General features: G+C 45.0%; 2 protein-coding genes and 1 long non-coding RNA gene across 5 annotated transcripts in view; all 3 read left to right on the top strand.

Moving 5' to 3' along the window:
* Window positions 1-838, top strand: part of LOC112239180 (disintegrin and metalloproteinase domain-containing protein 12) — a 91,792-nt gene extending 90,954 nt beyond the window's left edge. The window contains exon 20 of one of the 3 annotated variants that reach the window (XM_042316976.1): window positions 96-838. The gene's annotated coding sequence lies outside the window, so the exon portion shown is untranslated. The remainder of the gene's footprint in view (window positions 1-95) is intronic. The other 2 variants (XM_042316975.1, XM_042316974.1) reach the window with 2 other exon arrangements.
* A 1,221-nt stretch (window positions 839-2,059) lies between these two features.
* On the top strand, window positions 2,060-6,157 carry LOC121845498. Its single transcript, XR_006082596.1, has 3 exons — window positions 2,060-3,911; window positions 3,945-3,984; window positions 4,214-6,157. It is a non-coding gene; the product is annotated as an uncharacterized LOC121845498 (long non-coding RNA).
* Window positions 6,158-9,924: 3,767 nt separating this feature from the next.
* dhx32a (DEAH (Asp-Glu-Ala-His) box polypeptide 32a) overlaps window positions 9,925-20,811 on the top strand; it is a 24,967-nt gene continuing 14,080 nt past the window's right edge. The window contains exons 1-5 of the mRNA XM_042316968.1: window positions 9,925-11,055; window positions 16,921-17,114; window positions 18,925-19,054; window positions 20,210-20,291; window positions 20,571-20,734. Of these exons, the coding sequence (XP_042172902.1) occupies window positions 10,771-11,055; window positions 16,921-17,114; window positions 18,925-19,054; window positions 20,210-20,291; window positions 20,571-20,734 (855 nt within the window). The 5' untranslated portion in view covers window positions 9,925-10,770. The remainder of the gene's footprint in view (window positions 11,056-16,920; window positions 17,115-18,924; window positions 19,055-20,209; window positions 20,292-20,570; window positions 20,735-20,811) is intronic.

The following is a 20,811-nucleotide window of genomic DNA, read 5'->3' as shown; positions in this document are numbered from 1 at the left end:
ATGGTAAATCCTGTCGACAACGGTCTTCCTTCCGTCCGTACAGTATACAGCCACCTGTTGTAAGACAACGGCATCACTGGTAAATCCTGTCGTAGGTCTTCCTCCGTACAGTATACAGCCACCTGTTGTAAGACAACGGCATCACTGGTAAATCCTGTCGTAGGTCTTCCTCCGTACAGTATACAGCCACCTGTTGTAAGACAACGGCATCACTGGTAAATCCTGTCGTAGGTCTTCCTCCGTACAGTATGACGCCACCTGTTGTAAGACAGCAGCATCACTGGTAAATCCTGTCGTAGGTCTTCCTCCGTACAGTATGACGCCACCTGTTGTAAGACAACGGCATCACTGGTAAATCCTGTCGTAGGTCTTCTTCCGTACAGTATGACGCCACCTGGTGTAAGACAGCAGCATCACTGGTAAATCCTGTCGTAGGTCTTCCTCCGTACAGTATACAGCCACCTGTTGTAAGACAACGGCATCACTGTTTCTCCCTCTGTGACCGTACTGTGTATGCACTGATGCTGAGAGACTGAGCCCTGAGGAACACCAATAACAACCTTACAACAACCTTACAACAACCATACACCAACTATACACCAACTTATCACCAACCATACACCAACCTTACAACAACCATACACCAACTATACACCAACCTTACACCAACTTATCACCAACCATACACCAACCTTACACCAACTTATCACCAACCATACACCAACCTTACACCAACCATACACCAATCTTTCAACGACTACAGTGCCTTACAAAAGTATTCATCCCCCTTGGTGTTTTTCCTATTTTGTTGCATTACAACCTGTAATTTAAATAGATTTTTTTTTTGTTTTCATGTAATGGACATACACAAAATAGTCCAAATTTGTGAAGTGAAATTATAAAAAATGAAAAAAATTAAAAGTGGTGTGTATTCACCCCCTTCGCTATGAAGCCCCTAAATAACATCTGGTGCAACCAATTACCTTCAGAAGTCACATAATTAGTTAAATAAAGTCCACCTGTGTGCAATCTAAGTGTCACATGATCTGTCACATGATCTCAGTATATATACAACTGTTCTGAAAAGCCCCAGAGTCTGCAACACCACCAAGCAAGCGACGCCATGAAGACCCAAGGAGCTCTCCAAACAGGTCAGGGACAAAGTTGTGGAGAAGTACGGATCAGGGTTGGGTTATAAAATAATATCAGAGACTTTGAACATCCCACGAAGCATCATTAAATCCATTATTAAAAAATGTAAAGAATATGGCACCCCAACAAACCTGCCAAGAGAGGGGCGCCCACCAAAACTCACAGACCAGGCAAGGAGGGCATTAATCAGAGAGGCTACAAAGAGACAAAAGAGAACCCTGAATGAGCTGCCGTAGTGTTCAATTCCACAGCAGAGATTGGAGTATCTGTCCATAGGACCACTTTAAGCCGTACACTCCACAGAGCTGGGCTTTACAGAAGAGTGGCCAGAAAAAAGCCATTGCTTAAAGGAAAAAATAAGCAAACACGTTTGGTGTTCGCCAAAAGGCATGTGGGAGACACCCCAAACATATAGAAGAAGAAGATCTGGTCAGATGACACTAAAATTGAGCTTTTTTGGCCATCAAGGAAAAAGCTGTGTGTGGCGCAAACCCAACACCTCCATCACCCTGAGAACACCATAACCACAGTGAAGCATGGTGATGGCAGCATCATGGCTGTGGAGAGGTTTTTCATCGGAAGGGACTGGGAAACTGGTCAGAATTGAAGGAATGATGGATGGCGCTAAATACAGGGAAATTCTTGAGGGAAACCTGTTTCAGTCTTCCAGATATTTGAGACTTGGACGGAGGTTCACCTTCCAGCAGAACAATGACCTTAAGCATACTGCTAAAGCAACACTTGAGTGGTTTAAGGGGAAACATTAAAATACTTTGGAATGGTCTAGTCAAAGCCCAGACCTCAATCCAATTGAGAATCTGTGGCATGACTTAAAGATTGCTGTACACCAGCGGAACTCATCCAACTTGAAAGAGCTGGAGCAGTTTTGCCTTGAAGAATGGGCAAAAATCCCAGTGGCTAGATGTGCCAAGCTTATAGAGACGTACCCCAAGAGACTTGCAGCTGTAATTGCTGCAAAGGGTGGCTCTATAAAGTAGTAGTTACGCACATTCAAGTTTTTTGTTTTCTTGTCTTATTTCTTGTTTGTTTTAATTTTAAATTTTTTAAATTTTAATTCTAGGTTGTAAGGCAATAAAATAGGAAAATGCCAAGGGGGGGGGGTGAATATTTTCGCAAGCCACTGTATTCACCAATCTAACACAAACCTGACAACAACCCTACACCAACTTTACACCAACCTAACACCAACCTTACACCAATCTAACACCAACTTTACACCAATCTTTCACAAACCTGACAACAACCCTACACCAACCTAACACCAACCTTACACCAATCTAACACAAACCTGACAACAACCCTACACCAACTTTACACCAACCTAACACCAACCTTACACCAATCTTTCACAAACCTGACAACAACCCTACACCAACCTAACACCAACCTAACACCAACCTTACACCAATCTAACACAAACCTGACAACAACCCTACACCAACCTAACACCAACTTTACACCAATCTAACACAAACCTGACAACAACCCTACACCAACTTTACACCAACCTTACACCAATCTTTCACAAACTTTACACCAATCTTACACCGACTACACACCAATTTCACATCAACCTTAAAACAGCTATACACCAATCTTACACTAACCATACACCAATCTTACACCTTCCTTACACCAACCATACACCAACTTTAAACCAGCTGTACACCTACCTTAAACCAACCTTAAACCAACCTTATACCAACCATTCAACAACCTTATACTCAGCAGTCGACCCAACACTACATAGCACTACATAGCACTACATAGCACTACATAGCACTACATAAGCACTACATAGCACTACATAGCACTACATAAACACTACATAAGCACTACATAAACACTACATAGCACTACATAAACACTACATAGCACTACATAGCACTACATAAACACTACATAGCACTACATAAACACTTGATTGTGGGATTATGTCACAACGTCAGTCAGAAGTAGGGCTACCTAACAGAAAGGCTAACAAGTGGTAATTGGAATTGAACACGAAGGTTAATAAGCAAAAACAGAAACCTCTTTAAGAGGTGGAAAACCATAAATTTTTGTCATGGAAGTCAATCATTATCTGTTTTGTACCTGGAGGGAAAAAAAAGGTTTAGAGGTTGTTTTTAGCTCACTTTACTCTGACTGCGTATCACCACTGAGGAACACCCACAATCCTCCAACACGGGCTCTCAACTCTCACGGCTGATTACTGGTTATTACGCGCAGCAGGGCCGACGTTTCGGTAGCAAAACGTCGGCGGATGTTGCAAATAGAAATGCCAACAAGTAGAGCTGAAGTGATTCCTTATTCTACACGTCAGAGAGGGGTTGTTTGTTCTACGTAGTATATTTCTATCGGAACGTTACACAACGTTGCGTCCTGCTGAACACGCCCCCGGGATTTTAATTTGCCGTTGTGCCAATGTTAGCCTGATGAAATCAGATTGACTTCTGTTCTCAAATGTTGAGTGGCAAAACTGAGGTGTTGTTAATTAAGATATTACAGAGTAATTACACAGTCCAGAGGTGTTATTACTCAGTCCAGAGGTGTTATTACACAGTCCAGAGGTGTTATTACTCAGTCCAGAGGTGTTATTACACAGTCCAGAGGTGTTATTACACAGTCCAGAGGTGTTATTACTCAGTCCAGAGGTGTTATTACTCAGTCCAGAGGTGTTATTACACAGTCCAGAGGTGTTATTACACAGTCCAGAGGTGTTATTACTCAGTCCAGAGGTGTTATTACAGTCAGAGGTGTTATTACCAGAGGTGTTATTACACAGTCCAGAGGTGTTATTACAGTCCAGAGGTGTTATTACACAGTCCAGAGGTGTTATTACACAGTCCAGAGGTGTTATTACACAGTCCAGAGGTGTTATTACACAGTCCAGAGGTGTTATTACACAGTCCAGAGGTGTTATTACACAGTCCAGAGGTGTTATTACACAGTCCAGATGTGTTATTACACAGTCAGAGGTGTTATTACACAGTCCAGAGGTGTTAAAACAGATAGTTTTGTGTTATTACACAGTCCAGAGGTGTTATTACACAGTCCAGAGGTGTTATTACACAGTCCAGAGGTGTTATTACACAGTCCAGAGGTGTTATTACACAGTCCAGAGGTGTTATTACACAGTCCAGAGGTGTTATTACACAGTCCAGAGGTGTCTTAGTCTTGTCTTTATGTCATAAAACTCAGCAGATACAAGGTGATTGTTTCATTATATTATTTTATGTTTTTATTACAGTGTGAAGACTGTAATTGTTGACAGTATTGCTAAAAACTTTTCATTCACACTGTTCAACTTTATTTTAATCAAACACTTCTTGTTCTCAAATGTCCAGATGGAAAAACAGATATGTTTTGTCACGTCTATCTAGTATTTAATGTCTTGTCTTTCGGAGGCAGATCCATAGATTCATCATCAGTTAGTTTTACTATGACGTGTTTTACCGTGTTAACTTTGCTGTTTGAAAGTCTTGTTGCCATGACACCAGTATTACTGTCCTGAGTCCTACCTGTCCTGAGTCCTACCTGTCCTGTGTCCTACCTGTCCTGTGTCCTACCTGTAGTCACACCAGTATTACTGTCCTGAGTCCTACCTGTCCTGAGTCCTACCTGTCCTGTGTCCTACCTGTCCTGTGTCCTACTGTACCTGTCCTGTGTCCTACCTGTCCTGTGTCCTACTGTACCTGTCCTGTGTCCTACTGTACCTGTTCTGTGTCCTACCTGTAGTCACACCAGTATTACTGTCCTGTGTCCTACCTGCCCTGTGTCCTACTGTACCTGTCCTGTTTCCTACTGTACCTGTCCTGTGTCCTACCTGTAGTCACACCAGTATTACTGTCCTGTGTCCTACCTGTCCTGTGTCCTACTGTACCTGTCCTGTGTCCTACCTGTCCTGTGTCCTACTGTACCTGACCTGTGTCCTACTTTACCTGTCCTGTGTCCTACCTGTCCTGTGTCCTACTGTACCTGTCCTGTGTCCTACTGTACCTGTCCTGTTTCCTACCTGTCCTGTGTCCTACTGTACCTGTCCTGTGTACTACCTGTAGTCACACCAGTATTACTGTCCTGAGTCCTACCTGTCCTGAGTCCAACCTGTCCTGTGTCCTACCTGTCCTGTGTCCTACCTGTCCTGTGTCCTACCTGTAGTCACACCAGTATTACTGTCCTGTTTCCTACCTGTCCTGTGTCCTACTGTACCTGTTCTGTGTCCTACCTGTAGTCACACCAGTATTACTGTCCTGTGTCCTACCTGTCCTGTATCCTACCTGTCCTGTGTCCTACTGTACCTGTCCTGTTTCCTACCTGTAGTCACATCAGTATTACTGTCCTGTGTCCTACCTGTCCTGTGTCCTACCTGTCCTGTGTCCTACCTGTAGTCACACCAGTATTACTGTCCTGTTTCCTACCTGTCCTGTGTCCTACTGTACCTGTCCTGTGTCCTACCTGTAGTCACACCAGTATTACTGTCCTGTTTCCTACCTGTCCTGTGTCCTACTGTACCTGTCCTGTGTCCTACCTGTAGTCACACCAGTATTACTGTCCTGTGTCCTACCTGTCCTGTGTCCTACCTGTCCTGTGTCCTACTGTACCTGTTCTGTTTCCTACCTGTAGTCACATCAGTATTATCTGTCCTGTGTCCTACCTGTCCTGTGTCCTACTGTACCTGTCCTGTGTCCTACCTGTCCTGTGTCCTACCTGTCCTGTGTCCTACCTGTCCTGTGTCCTACCTGTCCTGTGTCCTACCTGTCCTGTGTCCTACTGTACCCCACATCTGTCCTACCTGTATGTTCTGTTTGAAAGTTAATTTTTGTCTGTGTTACATAGAAAACACAATATGTTACATGTAAACACCACACGTTATCATGGACAGGTCGATTTTTAATTATAATTATTTCATAACTTTAGTGTCTATGTTAATACACACAGACCTTTGAACACTTGAGCAGTATCAGTAAAATGGTTTTTTTAAGCACTAAAGTGGTCTTGTTTTTTTTTGTGTGTGTCTATTATAAAATTCATACGAATGTTCACCGTTGACTGCTATTGGCTCCTCTTCCCCTCCAACAAATGGATGACGCTCTGAAACAAAACTACATCAGACATTTTGAAACACTTAACAAAGAGTGAAACTGTCCAAACCGTTTAGAAAGGTTGCGTATATGAAAACAGAGGAAGTAGTTATCTTTCTTTCAAAATGTTTAGCCGTTTCTGTTGCACCGGAGTCCAACTGGTTTCTGAGACAACGGTCTGCTTCGTTCTCTAACAGCAGCTTGTCTTCATAAGTTGTTCAGGAGAGTAATCCTGAATGTCAGACGGACATCACATCTCTTTTTCACTGTTGTTGTAGTGAAGTCAGGAAACAGTATAAGATATAACTCCTGACTATAGTCCTACTAGCTAAGATATAACTCCTGACTATAGCTATAGTCCTATTAGCTAAGATATAACTCCAGACTATAGTCCTGTTAGCTTAGGTATAACTCCAGACTATAGCTATAGTCCAATTAGCTAAGATAAAACTCCAGACTATAGCTATAGTCCTATTCGCTAAGATATAACTCCAGACTATAGCCATAGTCCTATTAGCTAAGATATAACTCCAGACTATAGTCCTGTTAACTTAGGTATAACTCCAGACTATAGCTATAGTCCAATTAGCTAAGATAAAACTCCAGACTATAGCTATAGTCCTGTTAGCTAAGATATAACTCCAGACTATAGTCATATTAGCTAAGATATAACTCCAGACTATAGCTATAGTCCTATTAGCTAAGATATAACTCCTGACTATAGTCCTATTAGCTAAGATATAACTCCAGACTATAGCTATAGTCCTGTTAGCTAAGGTATAACTCCAGACTATAGTTCTATTAGCTAAGATATAACTCCAGACTATAGTTCTATTAGCTAAGGTATAACTCCAGACTATAGCTATGGTCCTATTAGCTAAGATATAACTCCAGCCTATAGTTCTATTAGCTAAGGTATAACTCCAGACTATAGCTATAGTCCTATTAGCTAAGATATAATTCCAGACTATAGTCCTGTTAGCTAAGATATAACTCCAGACTAGAGTCCTGTTAGCTATAGTCAAATAATTAACATCCAATCACATTAACCGTTACTCTCTCGCGGGAAATCCACTAATGGTCTGTATGTAGCCAAACGTAGCTGCTGCTCATGTTGATATCTGTACTGATGGCGCAAACGCCATGACAGGGAGACATAGTGGAGTGGTAACGCGCGTGCAAGCAGTTGCTCCCGACGCCACTTGGGTACATTGCAGCATCCACCGAGGGGCTCTTGGGTACACTGCAGCATCCACCGAGAGGCTCTTGTTGCCAAGGGAACGCCTGACAGCTTGAAAGACGTTTTGGACTCTACAGTGAAAATAGTTAACTTTGTCAAAGCAAGGCCCCTGAACTTGTGTATTTTCTGCATTATGCAATGATATGGGCATAATGCAGTCTGAACACTTGTATGATGACGAGTTTCTCACACGACTGGCCTATCTGGGGAATATTTTTTCTGACCTGAATGATCCGAATCTAGGATTGTCAGGGACTCTCCGCAACTATATTTTTATTTTATTTTTTTATTTTTATTTCACCTTTATTTAACCAGGTAGGCCAGTTGAGAACAAGTTCTCATTTGCAACTGCGACCTGGCCAAGATAAAGCATAGCAGTGTGAGCAGACAACACAGAGTTACACATGGAATAAACAATTAACAAGTCAATAACACAGTAGAAAACAAAGGGGGGAGTCTATATACAATGTGTGCAAAAGGCATGAGGAGGTAGGCGAATAATTACAATTTTGCAGATTAACACTGGAGTGATAAATGATCAGATGGTCATGTACAGGTAGAGATATTGGTGTGCAAAAGAGCAAGTAAATAAATAAAAACAGTATGGGGATGAGGTAGGTGAAAATGGGTGGGCTATTTACCAATAGACTATGTACAGCAGCAGCGATCGGTTAGCTGCTCAGATAGCTGATGTTTGAAGTTGGTGAGGGAGATAAAAGTCTCCAACTTCAGCGATTTTTGCAATTCGTTCCAGTCACAGGCAGCAGAGTACTGGAATGAAAGGCGGCCAAATGAGGTGTTGGCTTTAGGGATGATCAGTGAGATACACCTGCTGGAGCGCGTGCTACGGATGGGTGTTGCCATCGTGACCAGTGAACTGAGATAAGGCGGAGCTTTACCTAGCATGGACTTGTAGATGACCTGGAGCCAGTCGGTCTGGCGATGAATATGTAGCGAGGGCCAGCCGACCAGAGCATACAGGTCGCAGTGGTGGGTGGTATAAGGTGCTTTAGTGACAAAACGGATGGCACTGTGATAGACTGCATCCAGTTTGCTGAGTAGAGTGTTGGAAGCCATTTTGTAGATGACATCGCCGAAGTCGAGGATCGGTAGGATAGTCAGTTTTACTAGGGTAAGCTTGGCGGCGTGAGTGAAGGAGGCTTTGTTGCGGAATAGAAAGCCGACTCTTGATTTGATTTTCGATTGGAGATGTTTGATATGAGTCTGGAAGGAGAGTTTGCAGTCTAGCCAGACACCTAGGTACTTATAGATGTCCACATATTCAAGGTCGGAACCATCCAGGGTGGTGATGCTAGTCGGGCATGCGGGTGCAGGCAGCGATCGGTTGAAAAGCATGCATTTGGTTTTACTAGCGTTTAAGAGCAGTTGGAGGCCACGGAAGGAGTGTTGTATGGCATTGAAGCTTGTTTGGAGGTTAGATAGCACAGTGTCCAATGACACTGTTTAATGTGCGGGACAAAATTGAGGCTATGATTAAGAAGTTGGAGCTCTTTTCTATCTGCGTTAACAAGGACAACACACAGGTCTTGTGTGCAATTGAACTCAAGCTTAAGGACGAGCGTCAGGTAGCCTTGTGGTTAGAGTGTTGGGCCAGTATCCGAAAGGTTGCTGGATTGAATCCCTGAGCTGACAAGGTAAAAATCTGTTGTTCTGCCCCTGAACAAGGCAGTTAACCCACTGTTCCCCTGTAGGCTGTCATTGTAAATAAGAATGTGTTCTTAACTGACTTGCCTAGTTAAATAAAACTGACAATGTGAAATGTGATATAGCAAAGTACCTGTGTGAGTTGGGTGTGCAGGTACCTTCCTGAAATGGATGACACAAACAACTGGATTTGTTATCCCTTTCATTCCCTGCCTCCAGTCCACTTACTGATATCTGAACAAGAGTGTCATTGAAATTGCAACAAGTGGTTCTGTGAAAATTGAATTGAATCAGAAGCCACTGAGTACACAGCTGGAGGTTGAATGTTTGAAGCGGTACAGGACTATAAAACGTTTGGGAACCACTGACCTATAGCTATTGTCCTGTGAAATGGCTATCTAGTTAGCGGTGGTGCGCGCTAATAGCGTTTCAAATCGGTGACGTCACTCTCTCTGAGACCTGAAGTAGTGGTTCCCCTTGCCCTGCAAGGGCCGCGGCTTTTGTGGTAACGATGCTCTTCGATGGTGACTGTTGTTGATGTGTGCAGAGGGTCCGTGGTTGGAGCCGAGGAGAGGGGCGGAAGTTATACTGTTACACTAAGGTATAACTCCAGATGACCTACTGTAACAAAGCGGTGACTGTCTAGACAATAACGTTAATGAACTCTATGAAAGCACATGTATTAAGTTTAAGCTCTTTCAGACTGCAGAACCAGCAGTATACAATGTCAACAGTGTAACATAGCTGATGAACGGGCATGACACTTTATGCCATGGGTGGGCAAACAGCTAACATAAAGCCACGCCTCCAACAACAGGTTTGTCAAAACAAGCATTGTGATTGGTTGAGACGCGTTCTAAATCATACTTTAAAAAAAATGTTTACCGCGGGTAAATCTATGTATGTTCTCCATCTGAGAATTCCCTGCAGCATCCGCTGTCCCATCAGCCCAGCCAGCCAATTCATTAACTTGATCTCCACTATAAAAAAAAACATCTGGACTTTATTTCCCCTTGCTTCTATGGTTGGAATGGAACGGTATCAAACACATGGAAACAACATTTAAATCTGTTCCTATAATTCCATTCCAGCCATTACAACGAGCCCGTCCTCCTATAACTCATTCCACCAGCCTCCACTGGTGCACACCCCATCTCCCTGTCAATGTTATTCGATTATTATAAGAGGGTTATTAGTCTACAGTCGGCCTAGTGGTCACGTGATCATATGTAGGCGCACATTAAAGTCTTGTTCACGCGACTCGTGTAGCCTATGCAAGTCAACCCACGTGTTTGACCATGCCAGTGGCCAATAGCGCAACAGTGCGCTGCGGATTGACAGACAAGAAACGGTAATAGAGTTTTAATCCGAAATAAGAACAAAAAAACTGCATGTTGTTTGTCCTGAAATCTCTTCACATCTGTCAACAAAATATTAACGGAAATCTGTTTGGATTATACATTGAACTCCAAGTCAACGTTGGTATTGTTACATGGATTATAATGTGTCGGTGAGTTCATTTTTTTAGGGGGATAAACGGTTCTCTGTGCCTTTTGATTATATCTGTTGCCAGCAGTTGTTGCGCTCCCGACGGGATCCTCGATCATTTCCATGGCGGATAGATCGACCATGTCCGAGCAGGACAAGCATTTGATGGAGAAAGAGATTTGTCCGGATTCGGAAACTGCTGACTGCGTGGAAGAAGCTTTTGTCTTCGGAGAGGATCTGGAACTGAACCGATTTGATGGATTGCCTTTCTCCTCTCGTTATTATAAACTATTGCAAGAGAGACAGTCTCTACCTGTTTGGAAAGCTAGAGAGGAATTTTTGGATATCCTGGTGAACAATCGACTTGTTATCGTATCTGGTACAACTAAAACTGGGAAAAGTACACAGGTGAGTGTGGAATTAATAGGAGAGTATTCAGATCTAAAATATGATTTTCAACGAATTTCAAAAATAATAAAAGAATAACAATATTTCCCCTTTGATTCCCAATACAGTATCTAGTATTTATATAATTATGTATTGCTTTTGTTGCAGATGTCTTAATTGGTATAGGGTCGGCAGGGTAGCCTAGTGGTTAGAGCGTTGGACTAGTAACCGGAAGGTTGCAAGTTCAATAATCCCGAGCTGACAAGGTACAAATCTGTCGTTCTGCCCCTGAACAGGTAGTTAACCCACTGTTCCTAGGCCGTCATTGAAAATAAGAATTTGTTCTTAACTGACTTACCTAGTTAAATAAAAATAGTAGCATGCATTCTATACATGGCATGTGGAAGACGTCTAATTAGGCAACAATGAGGCCATACATCAAACATTAGTTCCATACAAAACCACGCCAGCTACTTCATAGTCCGATACCTTTTCTGTCCTGCTATTAACTTTTTTTTCCAGATCTCATCCACATCATAATTCCTTACACTGGAGTTTTTCTATATAAGTATAGAGTATAGAGTTGTTATTGAATAATACAAAAATAAGTGACAGCATTCAAGTAATAGACTTCTGCCAGGATCTTGTTGTGAAGTGTGAAATGCCAGCCGGCTGCATTGGGAAGGTCAGTCTTCCATCGGGACCCTTATAAATATAGCTCCAGCCTGCAGGGAGCCTGATATTAATACCATTAGCTATGGATTCGTCCCAAATGGCACCCTATCGCCTACATAGTGCACTACTGTTGTCCTGGACCCTGTAGGATCTGGTCAAAAGTAGTGCACTACACAGGGAACATCATGTTATTTGGGACAGAGGGACTCCTATGTCTTAGACCCTGAAGCTGCACATATGACTTTAGATATGACTCTGCTTACTTACAGCAGAATCTGCTAGCCCTGGTCCCAGATCTGATCTCACTAGGCCTGGTCCCAGATCTGATCTCACTAGGCCTGGTCCCAGATCTGATCTCACTAGCCCTGGTCCCAGATCTGATCTCACTAGCCCTGGTCCCAGATCTGATCTCACTAGGCCTGGTCCTGGATCTGATCTCACTAGGCCTGGTCCCAGATCTGATCTCACTAGCCTGGTCCCAGATCTGATCTCACTAGGCCTGGTCCCAGATCTGATCTCACTAGCCCTGGTCCCAGATCTGATCTCACTATCCCTGGTCCCAGATCTGATCTCACTATCCCTGGTCCCAGATCTGATCTTTCCAGCCTGGTCCCAGATCTGATCTCACTAGCCTGGTCCCAGATCTGATCTCACTATCCCTGGTCCCAGATCTGATCTCTCCAGCCTAGTCCCAGATCTGATCTCACTAGCCTGGTCCCAGATCTGATCTCACCTAGCTTGGTCCCAGATCTGATCTCACTAGCCCTGGTCCCAGATCTGATCTCACTAGCCTGGTCCCAGATCTGATCTCACTAGGCCTAGTCCCAGATCTGATCTCACTAGCCTGGTCCTAGATCTGATCTCACAAGCCTGGTCCCAGATCTGATCTCTCTAGCCTGGCCCCAGATCTGATCTCTCTAGCCTGGTCCCAGATCTGATCTCTCTAGCCTGGCCCCAGATCTGATCTCTCTAGCCTGGCCTCAGATCTGTTGGTGCTTCTGCCTGCTCCATTGCTATTGTGAAGCCATGGCCACAGAGCAGAAGCAGACAGGCATTCAGGTTAAGAATCCACTCCTTTCATATAATGACTGAGGTCATGGGTTTAACATGACCAAATACCTGTAAATACCCCAATTCCCATTCGTCACGTATGCATCAATTTAGTAGTTAATATCCCCAACCTAACCCAGTTGTCCAATGAGTCTAGGAACAGATGAGAGTATTGAATGGCCTCTCCCTCTCACTGTAATCTGATTTAGATGTTTTCGAAGCAGAAGTATGAGCACATGGTTTACGTCTCTGTTTGGGCCAGAGATGTTTTAAACAAAAATCCATTGTATCTTGCAAGACTCTTTTATTTTTTAAAAACTTTTATTTAACTAGGCAAGTCAGTTGACGGCCTACACCGGCCAAACCCGGACGACGCTGGGTTTGTGCGCCACCCTATGTGACTCCCAATCCCGGCCGGTTGTGATACAGCCTGGAATCGAACCAGAGTGTCTGTAGTGACGCTTCTACCACTGATATGCAGTGCCTTAGACCGCGGTGCCACTCGGGTGGTTGATGCGAGTCCCATGGGATCTCTTTCCTGCAGTGCTTCCAAAAACATAATTCAATTAGATTCAATTAGATTCTATTCTATTCAATTAGATTCTATTCTATTCAATTAGATTCTATTCTATTCAAATAGATTATATTCTATTCAATTAGATTCTATTCTATTCAATTAGATTCTATTCAATTAGATTCTATTCTATTCAATTAGATTCTATTCTATTCAATTAGATTCTATTCTATTCAACTAGATTCTATTCTATTCAATTAGATTCTATTCTATTCAATTAGATTCTATTCTATTCAATTAGATTATATTCTATTCAACTAGATTCTATTCTATTCAATTAGATTCCATTCTATTCAACTAGATTCTATTCTATTCAATTAGATTCTAGAACTACGAGTATAAACTTCAGAAAGGATTGTTGGCATTTTTTTTTGCCTGTGTACTAAACAGGGAATGTCCCTAGGTGCTGAATGACACTGATTATGGCTAAATTGATGATATGGCTATGAATGTCTCACGGTCACATTCCCAGAGCCAGACAAAGAGTCTCTGAAAATGCCCTTCTTCAAGGCAAGAACGTAAAATTCGACATACCAATTAGGATCTGGATAAATATACTTGAATCAGTCATAGAACTCATTGCCCTTTATGGTTGTGAGGTTTGGGGTCCGCTCACCAACCAAGAATTCACAACATGGGACAAACACTAAATTGAGACTCTGCATGCAGAATTCTGCAAAAATATCCTCCGTGTACAACGTAGAACACCAAATAATGCATGCAGAGCAGAATAAGGCTGATACTCGCTAATTATCAAAATCCAGAAAAGAGCTGGTAAATTCTACAACAGCCTAAAAGGAAGCGATTCACAAACCTTCCATAACAAAGCCATCACCTACAGAGAGATGAACATGGAGAAGAGTCCCCTAAGCAAGCTGGTCCTGGGGCTCTGTTCACAAACACAAACACACCCTACAGAGCCCCAGGACAACAGCACAATTAGACCCAACCAAATCATGAGAAAACAAAAAGATAATTACTTGACACATTGGAAAGAATTAACAAATAAAAACAGAGCAAACTAGAATGCTATTTGGCCCTACACAGAGAGTACACAGTGGCAGAATACCTGACCACTGTGACTGACCCAAACTTAAGGAAAGTTTTGACTATGTACAGACTCCGTGAGGATAGCCTTGCTATTGAGAAAGGCCGTCGTAGGCAGACCTGGCTCTCAAGAGAAGACAGGCTACGTGGACACTGCCCACAAAATGAGGTGGAAACTGAGCTGCACTTCCTAACCTCCTGCCCAATGTATGACCATATTAGAGACACATTTCCCTCAGATTACACAGATCCACAAAGAATTCGAAAACAAACCCGATTTTGTACTTTAACTATTTACACATCGTTACAACACTGTATATAGACATAATATGACATTTGAAATGTCTTTATTCTTTTGGAACTTCTGTAAGTGTCATGTTTACTGTTCATTTTATTGTTTATTTCACTTTTGTTTATTATCTATTTCACCTACTTTGGTGATGTAATGTTAACACATGTTTCCATGCCAAGCCTCTTGTATTGACTTTAATTTAATTGAGTGACAGTGTGAAGCTAACTGTGAATATCCCCTGAATAACATGGGTCTTAAGGCCCTCCCTCTCCTCCCCTCTCTCTCTCTCTCTCTCTCTCTCTCTCTCTCTCTCCTCTCTCTCTCTCTCTCTCCCTCCTCTCCCCCTCCCTCCTCTCTCTCCTCTCCCTCTCTCTCTCCATCCCCTCCCTCCCCTCTCTCTCTCCCTCCCCCCTCCCTCCCCTCTCCCTCTCCCCCATCCCCTCTCCCTCCCTCCCCCTCTCTCCCTCCCCTCCCCCCCCTCTCTCCCCCCCCCTCCCCCCCCCCCTCCCCCCCTCTCCCCCCTCCCCCCTCTCTCCTCCCTCCCCTCCCTCTCCCTCCCTCCCTCTGGCCTCCAGCTGTTAGGTACTAATCCTCTGGAGCTGTCACTTGCTGCCACAGCAGTTTAGCACAATACAATTAGTAGGAGCTGGTCCTTGTCACTAGTGTGTCATTGGCTCCGTGTCGTGGTCCACACCGGCTCCATGTTGTGGTCGACACCGGCTCCCTGTTGTGGTCGACACCGGCTCCATGTTGTGGTCGACACCGGCTCCCTGTTGTGGTCGACACCGGCTCCCTGTTGTGGTCGACACCGGCTCCCTGTTGTGGTCGACACCAGCTCCGACACCGGCTCCCTGTTGTGGTCGACACCGGCTCCCTGTTGTGGTCGACACCGGCTCCGACACCAGCTCCCTGTTGTGGGCTCGACACCGGCTCCCTGTTGTGGTCGACACCGGCTCCGACACCGGCTCCCTATTGTGGTCGACACCGGCTCCCTGTTGTGGTCGACACCGGCTCCGTGTTGTGGTCGACACCGGCTCCCTGTTGTGGTCGACACCGGCTCCCTGTTGTGGTCGACACCGGCTCCGTGTTGTGGTCGACACCGGCTCCCTGTTGTGGTCGACACCGGCTCCCTGTTGTGGTCGACACCGGCTCCCTGTTGTGGTCGACACCGACTCCGACACCGGCTCCCTGTTGTGGTCGACACCGGCTCCGACACCGGCTCCCTGTTGTGGTCGACACCGGCTCCGACACCGGCTCCCTGTTGTGGTCGACACCGGCTCCCTGTTGTGGTCGACACCGGCTCCCTGTTGTGGTCGACACCGGCTCCCTGTTGTGGTCGACACCGGCTCCCTGTTGGGGTCGACACCGGCTCCCTGTTGTGGTCGACACCGGCTCCATGTTGGGGTCGACACCGGCTCCCTGTTGTGGTCGACACCGGCTCCCTGTTGGGGTCGACACCGGCTCCCTGTTGGGGTCGACACCGGCTCCCTGTTGGGGTCGACACCGGCTCCCTGTTGTGGTCGACACCGGCTCCCTGTTGTGGTCGACACCGGCTCCCTGTTGTGGTCGACACCGGCTCCCTGTTGTGGTCGACACCGGCTCCCTGTTGTGGTCGACACCGGCTCCCTGTTGTGGTCGACACCGGCTCCCTGTTGTGGTCGACACCGGCTCCATGTTGTGGTCGACACCGGCTCCCTGTTGTGGTCGACACCGGCTCCCTGTTGTGGTCGACACCGGCTCCATGTTGTGGTCGACACTGTTCATTCGACTGTTGAATTCACTAACACTGCTTATTCCACGTTCAGCAGTTCAAGTTGTACGACAATGTTAATATTATTATGTTTTATAATTCTCTGTCCATTCTATTAATGACTTTAGAAATTAGGATTAATATTGTTAATCCTGTTTGAGTCAGGTCACTAGTGGATTAATATTGTTAAACCTGTTTGAGTCAGGTCACTCTGGTTGATTCATATTGTTAATCCTGTTTGAGTCAGGTCACTATGGTGGATTAATATTGTTAATCCTGTTTGAGTCAGGTCACTCTGGTTGATTCATATTGTTAATCCTGTTTGAGTCAGGTCACTCTGGTGGATTAATATTGTTAATCCTGTTTGAGTCAGGTCACTCTGGTTGATTCACTAGAATGCATAATGATTGGATGGATGAATACCCTTTGATAAGGTGGGTCTGAAATGGTTCGAAATTGAATTTCTACATGATCAACTAAAATGTATCCATCTCCCAGATCCCCCAGTGGTGCGCAGAGTTCTGCCTGTCGGCCCAGTACCAGCACGGCGTGGCTGTGTCTACCCAGATCCACTCACAGCAGGCGGTGGACCTGGCCCTTAGGGTGGCCGATGAGATGGACGTCAACATTGGACATGAAGTGGGCTACACCATACCCCTGGAGACCTGCTGTTCTACTGACACTGTGCTCAGGTCTGGATCTAATACACACACGCACGCACACACACACACAGATATATATATACATAATGATTGGATGGATGAATACCCACATTGATAAGGTGGGTCAGGCAGACAGAAATGGTTATAGGCCCTTTCCTTCCCAAACTGTCTGTCACAAATTTGGAAGAACAGAATCATGATAATGAAGATTTCCTTCATTGGATTCATACATAAACTTAATCCTGTTTGATCATCCCCAGACCATTATTAATCCTCCATCAAACTTTACAGATCCACTATGGTGGATTAGGCAGGTATTGTTACAGCAGGCGGTGGACCTGGCCCTTAGGGTGGCGATGCTCTGGTTGATCATTGACATTGTGAATCCTGTTTGAGTCAGGTCACTCTGGTGGATTAATACACATTAATCCTGAAGTCCCGACTAACAGTTATTCATATTGTTGCTATCCATGTTTGGAGATTGCTGTAGATATAATGATGCGGCGTATCCCGTGGGTCTGAAATGGTTAATATGAATTTCTACCTACCAGATCCCCAGTGGCTGAGCCATTGTTCTGCCTACATGTTTCCATTTCACAATACACAGCTTTTACAGTTGACATATCAGCTCACAGCAGGTTCAGAAATTTGACAAACTGACGCACGTTGAAAGTCACGTCAAATTGGATCTGGACTGACCTGCTGTTTGTCTATGACACTGGCTGGTACTGGATTTTATACACACACATACACACACACACACAGATATATATATATACATATATATATATACACACACACACACACACACACACACGCAGGCAGGCAGGCAGGCAGACAGACAGACATATATACACATATACACACACATCTCCCGAGTGCCGAAATAGGAAAGGGCCTTCCCCAAACTGTTGCCACAAATTTGGAAGAACAGAATCATCTATAATGTAATTTCATGCTGTGGCATTAAGATTTCCCTTCATTGGAACTAAGGGGCCCAAACTTCGAAAAACAGCCCCAGACCATTATTCCTCCTCCACCAAACTTTACAGTTGGCACTATGCATTCAGGCAGGTAGCGTACCCTTCGCATCCGCCAAACCCAGATTTGTCCGTCAGACAGCCAGATGGAGAAGCGGGATTCATCACTACAGAGACTTCCACTGTTCCAGAGTCCAATGGTGGCGAGCTTTACACCACTCCAGCCGACGGTTGGCGTTGCTCTTAGGCTTGGCATTGAGCATGGTGATCTTAGGCTTGTGTGCGGCTGCTCGGCCATGGAAACACATTTCATGAAGCTCCCGACTAACAGTTATTGTGCTGAAGTTGCTTCCAGAGGCCGTTTGGAACTCGGTAGTGAGTGTTGCAACCGAGGACAGACAATTTTTATGCGCTAGGCGGTTCAGCACTCGGCGGTCCCGTTCTGTGAGCTTGTGTGGCCTACCACTTCAGGGCTGAGCCATTGTTGCTCCTACATGTTTCCATTTCACAATAACAGCTTTTACAGTTGACTGGAGCAGCTCAAGCAGGTTCAGAAATTTGACAAACTGACTTGTTGGAAAGGTGGCATCCTGTGACGGTGCCACGTTGAAAGTCACTAAACTCTTTAGTAAGGCCATTCTACTGCCAATGTTTGTCTATGGAGATTACATGGCTGTGTACTTGATTTTATACACCTGAAATAGCCAAATCCACTAATTTGAAGGGGTGTCCACATACTTCTGCATTTATGGTGTATATCGGCACTCACTTCTGGTCTCCACGCTCCGTACCGGCATTGAAAGGCATTGAAAGATGTTACCATCTGCATCATTAGTTAACTCAATTCTGGTCCACTCCAGGTTCTGTACAGATGCCCTGCTACTGAGGGAGATGATGTCTGACCCCATGTTGGAGCACTACGGGGCCATCGTCATCGACCAGGCTCATGAGAGAACCGTCAGCACAGACATACTGCTGGGACTGCTCCAGGTATGGTGGGCATTACCTTGTGTGACCTTTCTCTCTCTCTCTTTAAAAGTGGTCGACACAAATACAAAGGTATTCAACTTAATAGTATCTGTTGGATTAGAGAGAAAGAGAGAGAGAGAGACAGACAGACAGACAGACAGACAGACAGACAGACAGACAGACAGACAGACAGACAGACAGACAGAAACAGAGAGGGAAACAGAGAGAGAGAGGGGAGAGAGAGAGAGAGAAAGAGAGAGAGAGAGAGAGAGAGAGAGAGAGAGAGAGAGAGAGACAGGGAGAGAGACAGGGAGAGAGAGACAGGGAGAGAGAGACAGGGAGAGAGAGAGAGACAGGGAGAGAGAGAGAGAGACAGGGAGAGAGAGACAGGGAGAGAGAGAGAGAGACAGGGAGAGAGACACAGGGAGAGAGAGAGAGAGACACAGGGAGAGAGAGAGAGAGAGACAGGGAGAGAGACACAGGGAGAGAGAGAGAGAGAGACAGGGAGAGAGACACAGGGAGAGAGAGAGAGACAGACAGACAGACAGACAGACAGACAGACAGACAGACAGAGACAGAGACAGACAGACAGACAGACAGACAGAGAGAGAGAGACAGGGAGAGAGAGAGGGAGAGACAGGGAGAGAGAGAGAGAGACAGGGAGAGAGAGAGAGAGACAGGGAGAGAGAGAGAGACACAGGGAGAGAGACAGGGAGAGAGAGAGAGACAGGGAGAGAGAGAGAGACACAGGGAGAGAGAGAGAGAGACAGGGAGAGAGAGAGAGACAGGGAGAGAGACAGAGAGACAGGGAGAGAGAGAGAGACAGGGAGAGAGAGAGACAGGGAGAGAGAGAGACAGGGAGAGAGAGAGAGAGACAGGGAGAGAGAGAGGGAGAGAGAGAGAGACAGGGAGAGAGAGAGAGACAGGAGAGAGAGAGACAGGGAGAGAGAGAGACAGGGAGAGAGAGAGAGAGACAGGGAGAGAGAGAGACAGAGAGAGAGACAGGGAGAGAGAGACAGGGAGAGAGAGAGAGACACAGGGAGAGAGAACACCTCTGTTAATCTGATTGATGTTTTGTGTTTTGTTTTTTTGTACGTTCTTTGTGCTCAAGTTAAATTCCTAGTAACAGCAGTTTGTTGCATGTCAATAAAGTGTATTGTTGTTGTGATTGTACAGGACATCCTGGTCCATAGACCAGACCTGAGGGTGGTGATCCTGACTGTGTCCTCCATGACAGACAGGCTCCTGGCCCACTACGGTAGTGGAACGACCCTCCTATACGTTCATTCATTGATTGATTTTTGAATGGGAAACGATGCACTTTGTAACAACCCAGGTGGAATAACACATCGTCCCCATTGTTGTGTTTATCAGATGATTGGAAGAATGGAGGTCTGATATCATTGATCTTTACTGAAAGCACTGTGGGGATACTTCGTTGATCACTAACCTCCGTAGCTCAATTAGAACATGAGTAAAACATGGAACGGAATTCTGTGATAACACGGACCGGACTGACAGTCCACTGCCGTTACAGGTAGTAACGTCCCTGTGGTCAGTCTGGAAGCCCTCTGTCCAGCTGAGGTGGTCTACAGTAACTGTAGTAGTAAAGACTACTTCTACTCTGCTCTGAGACTGGTACTGGAGATTCACCGCACCAAGGAGGAGGGAGATGTGGTGCTGTTCTTGGCCTCACCTCAGGTGAGATCATTTACACAGTTCAACAGTGATGATGGTGCAGTATTTGTCCGTAACTCGATTGCTTGTTTTTGTTGGTG

The sequence above is a fragment of the Oncorhynchus tshawytscha genome, unplaced genomic scaffold (assembly GCF_018296145.1).
Source record: "Oncorhynchus tshawytscha isolate Ot180627B unplaced genomic scaffold, Otsh_v2.0 Un_contig_2580_pilon_pilon, whole genome shotgun sequence".
Classification (NCBI taxonomy): Eukaryota; Metazoa; Chordata; class Actinopteri; order Salmoniformes; family Salmonidae; genus Oncorhynchus; species Oncorhynchus tshawytscha.
Note: the sequence above shows the minus strand (reverse complement) of the source record. Positions and strands in the feature narration are given on the sequence as shown.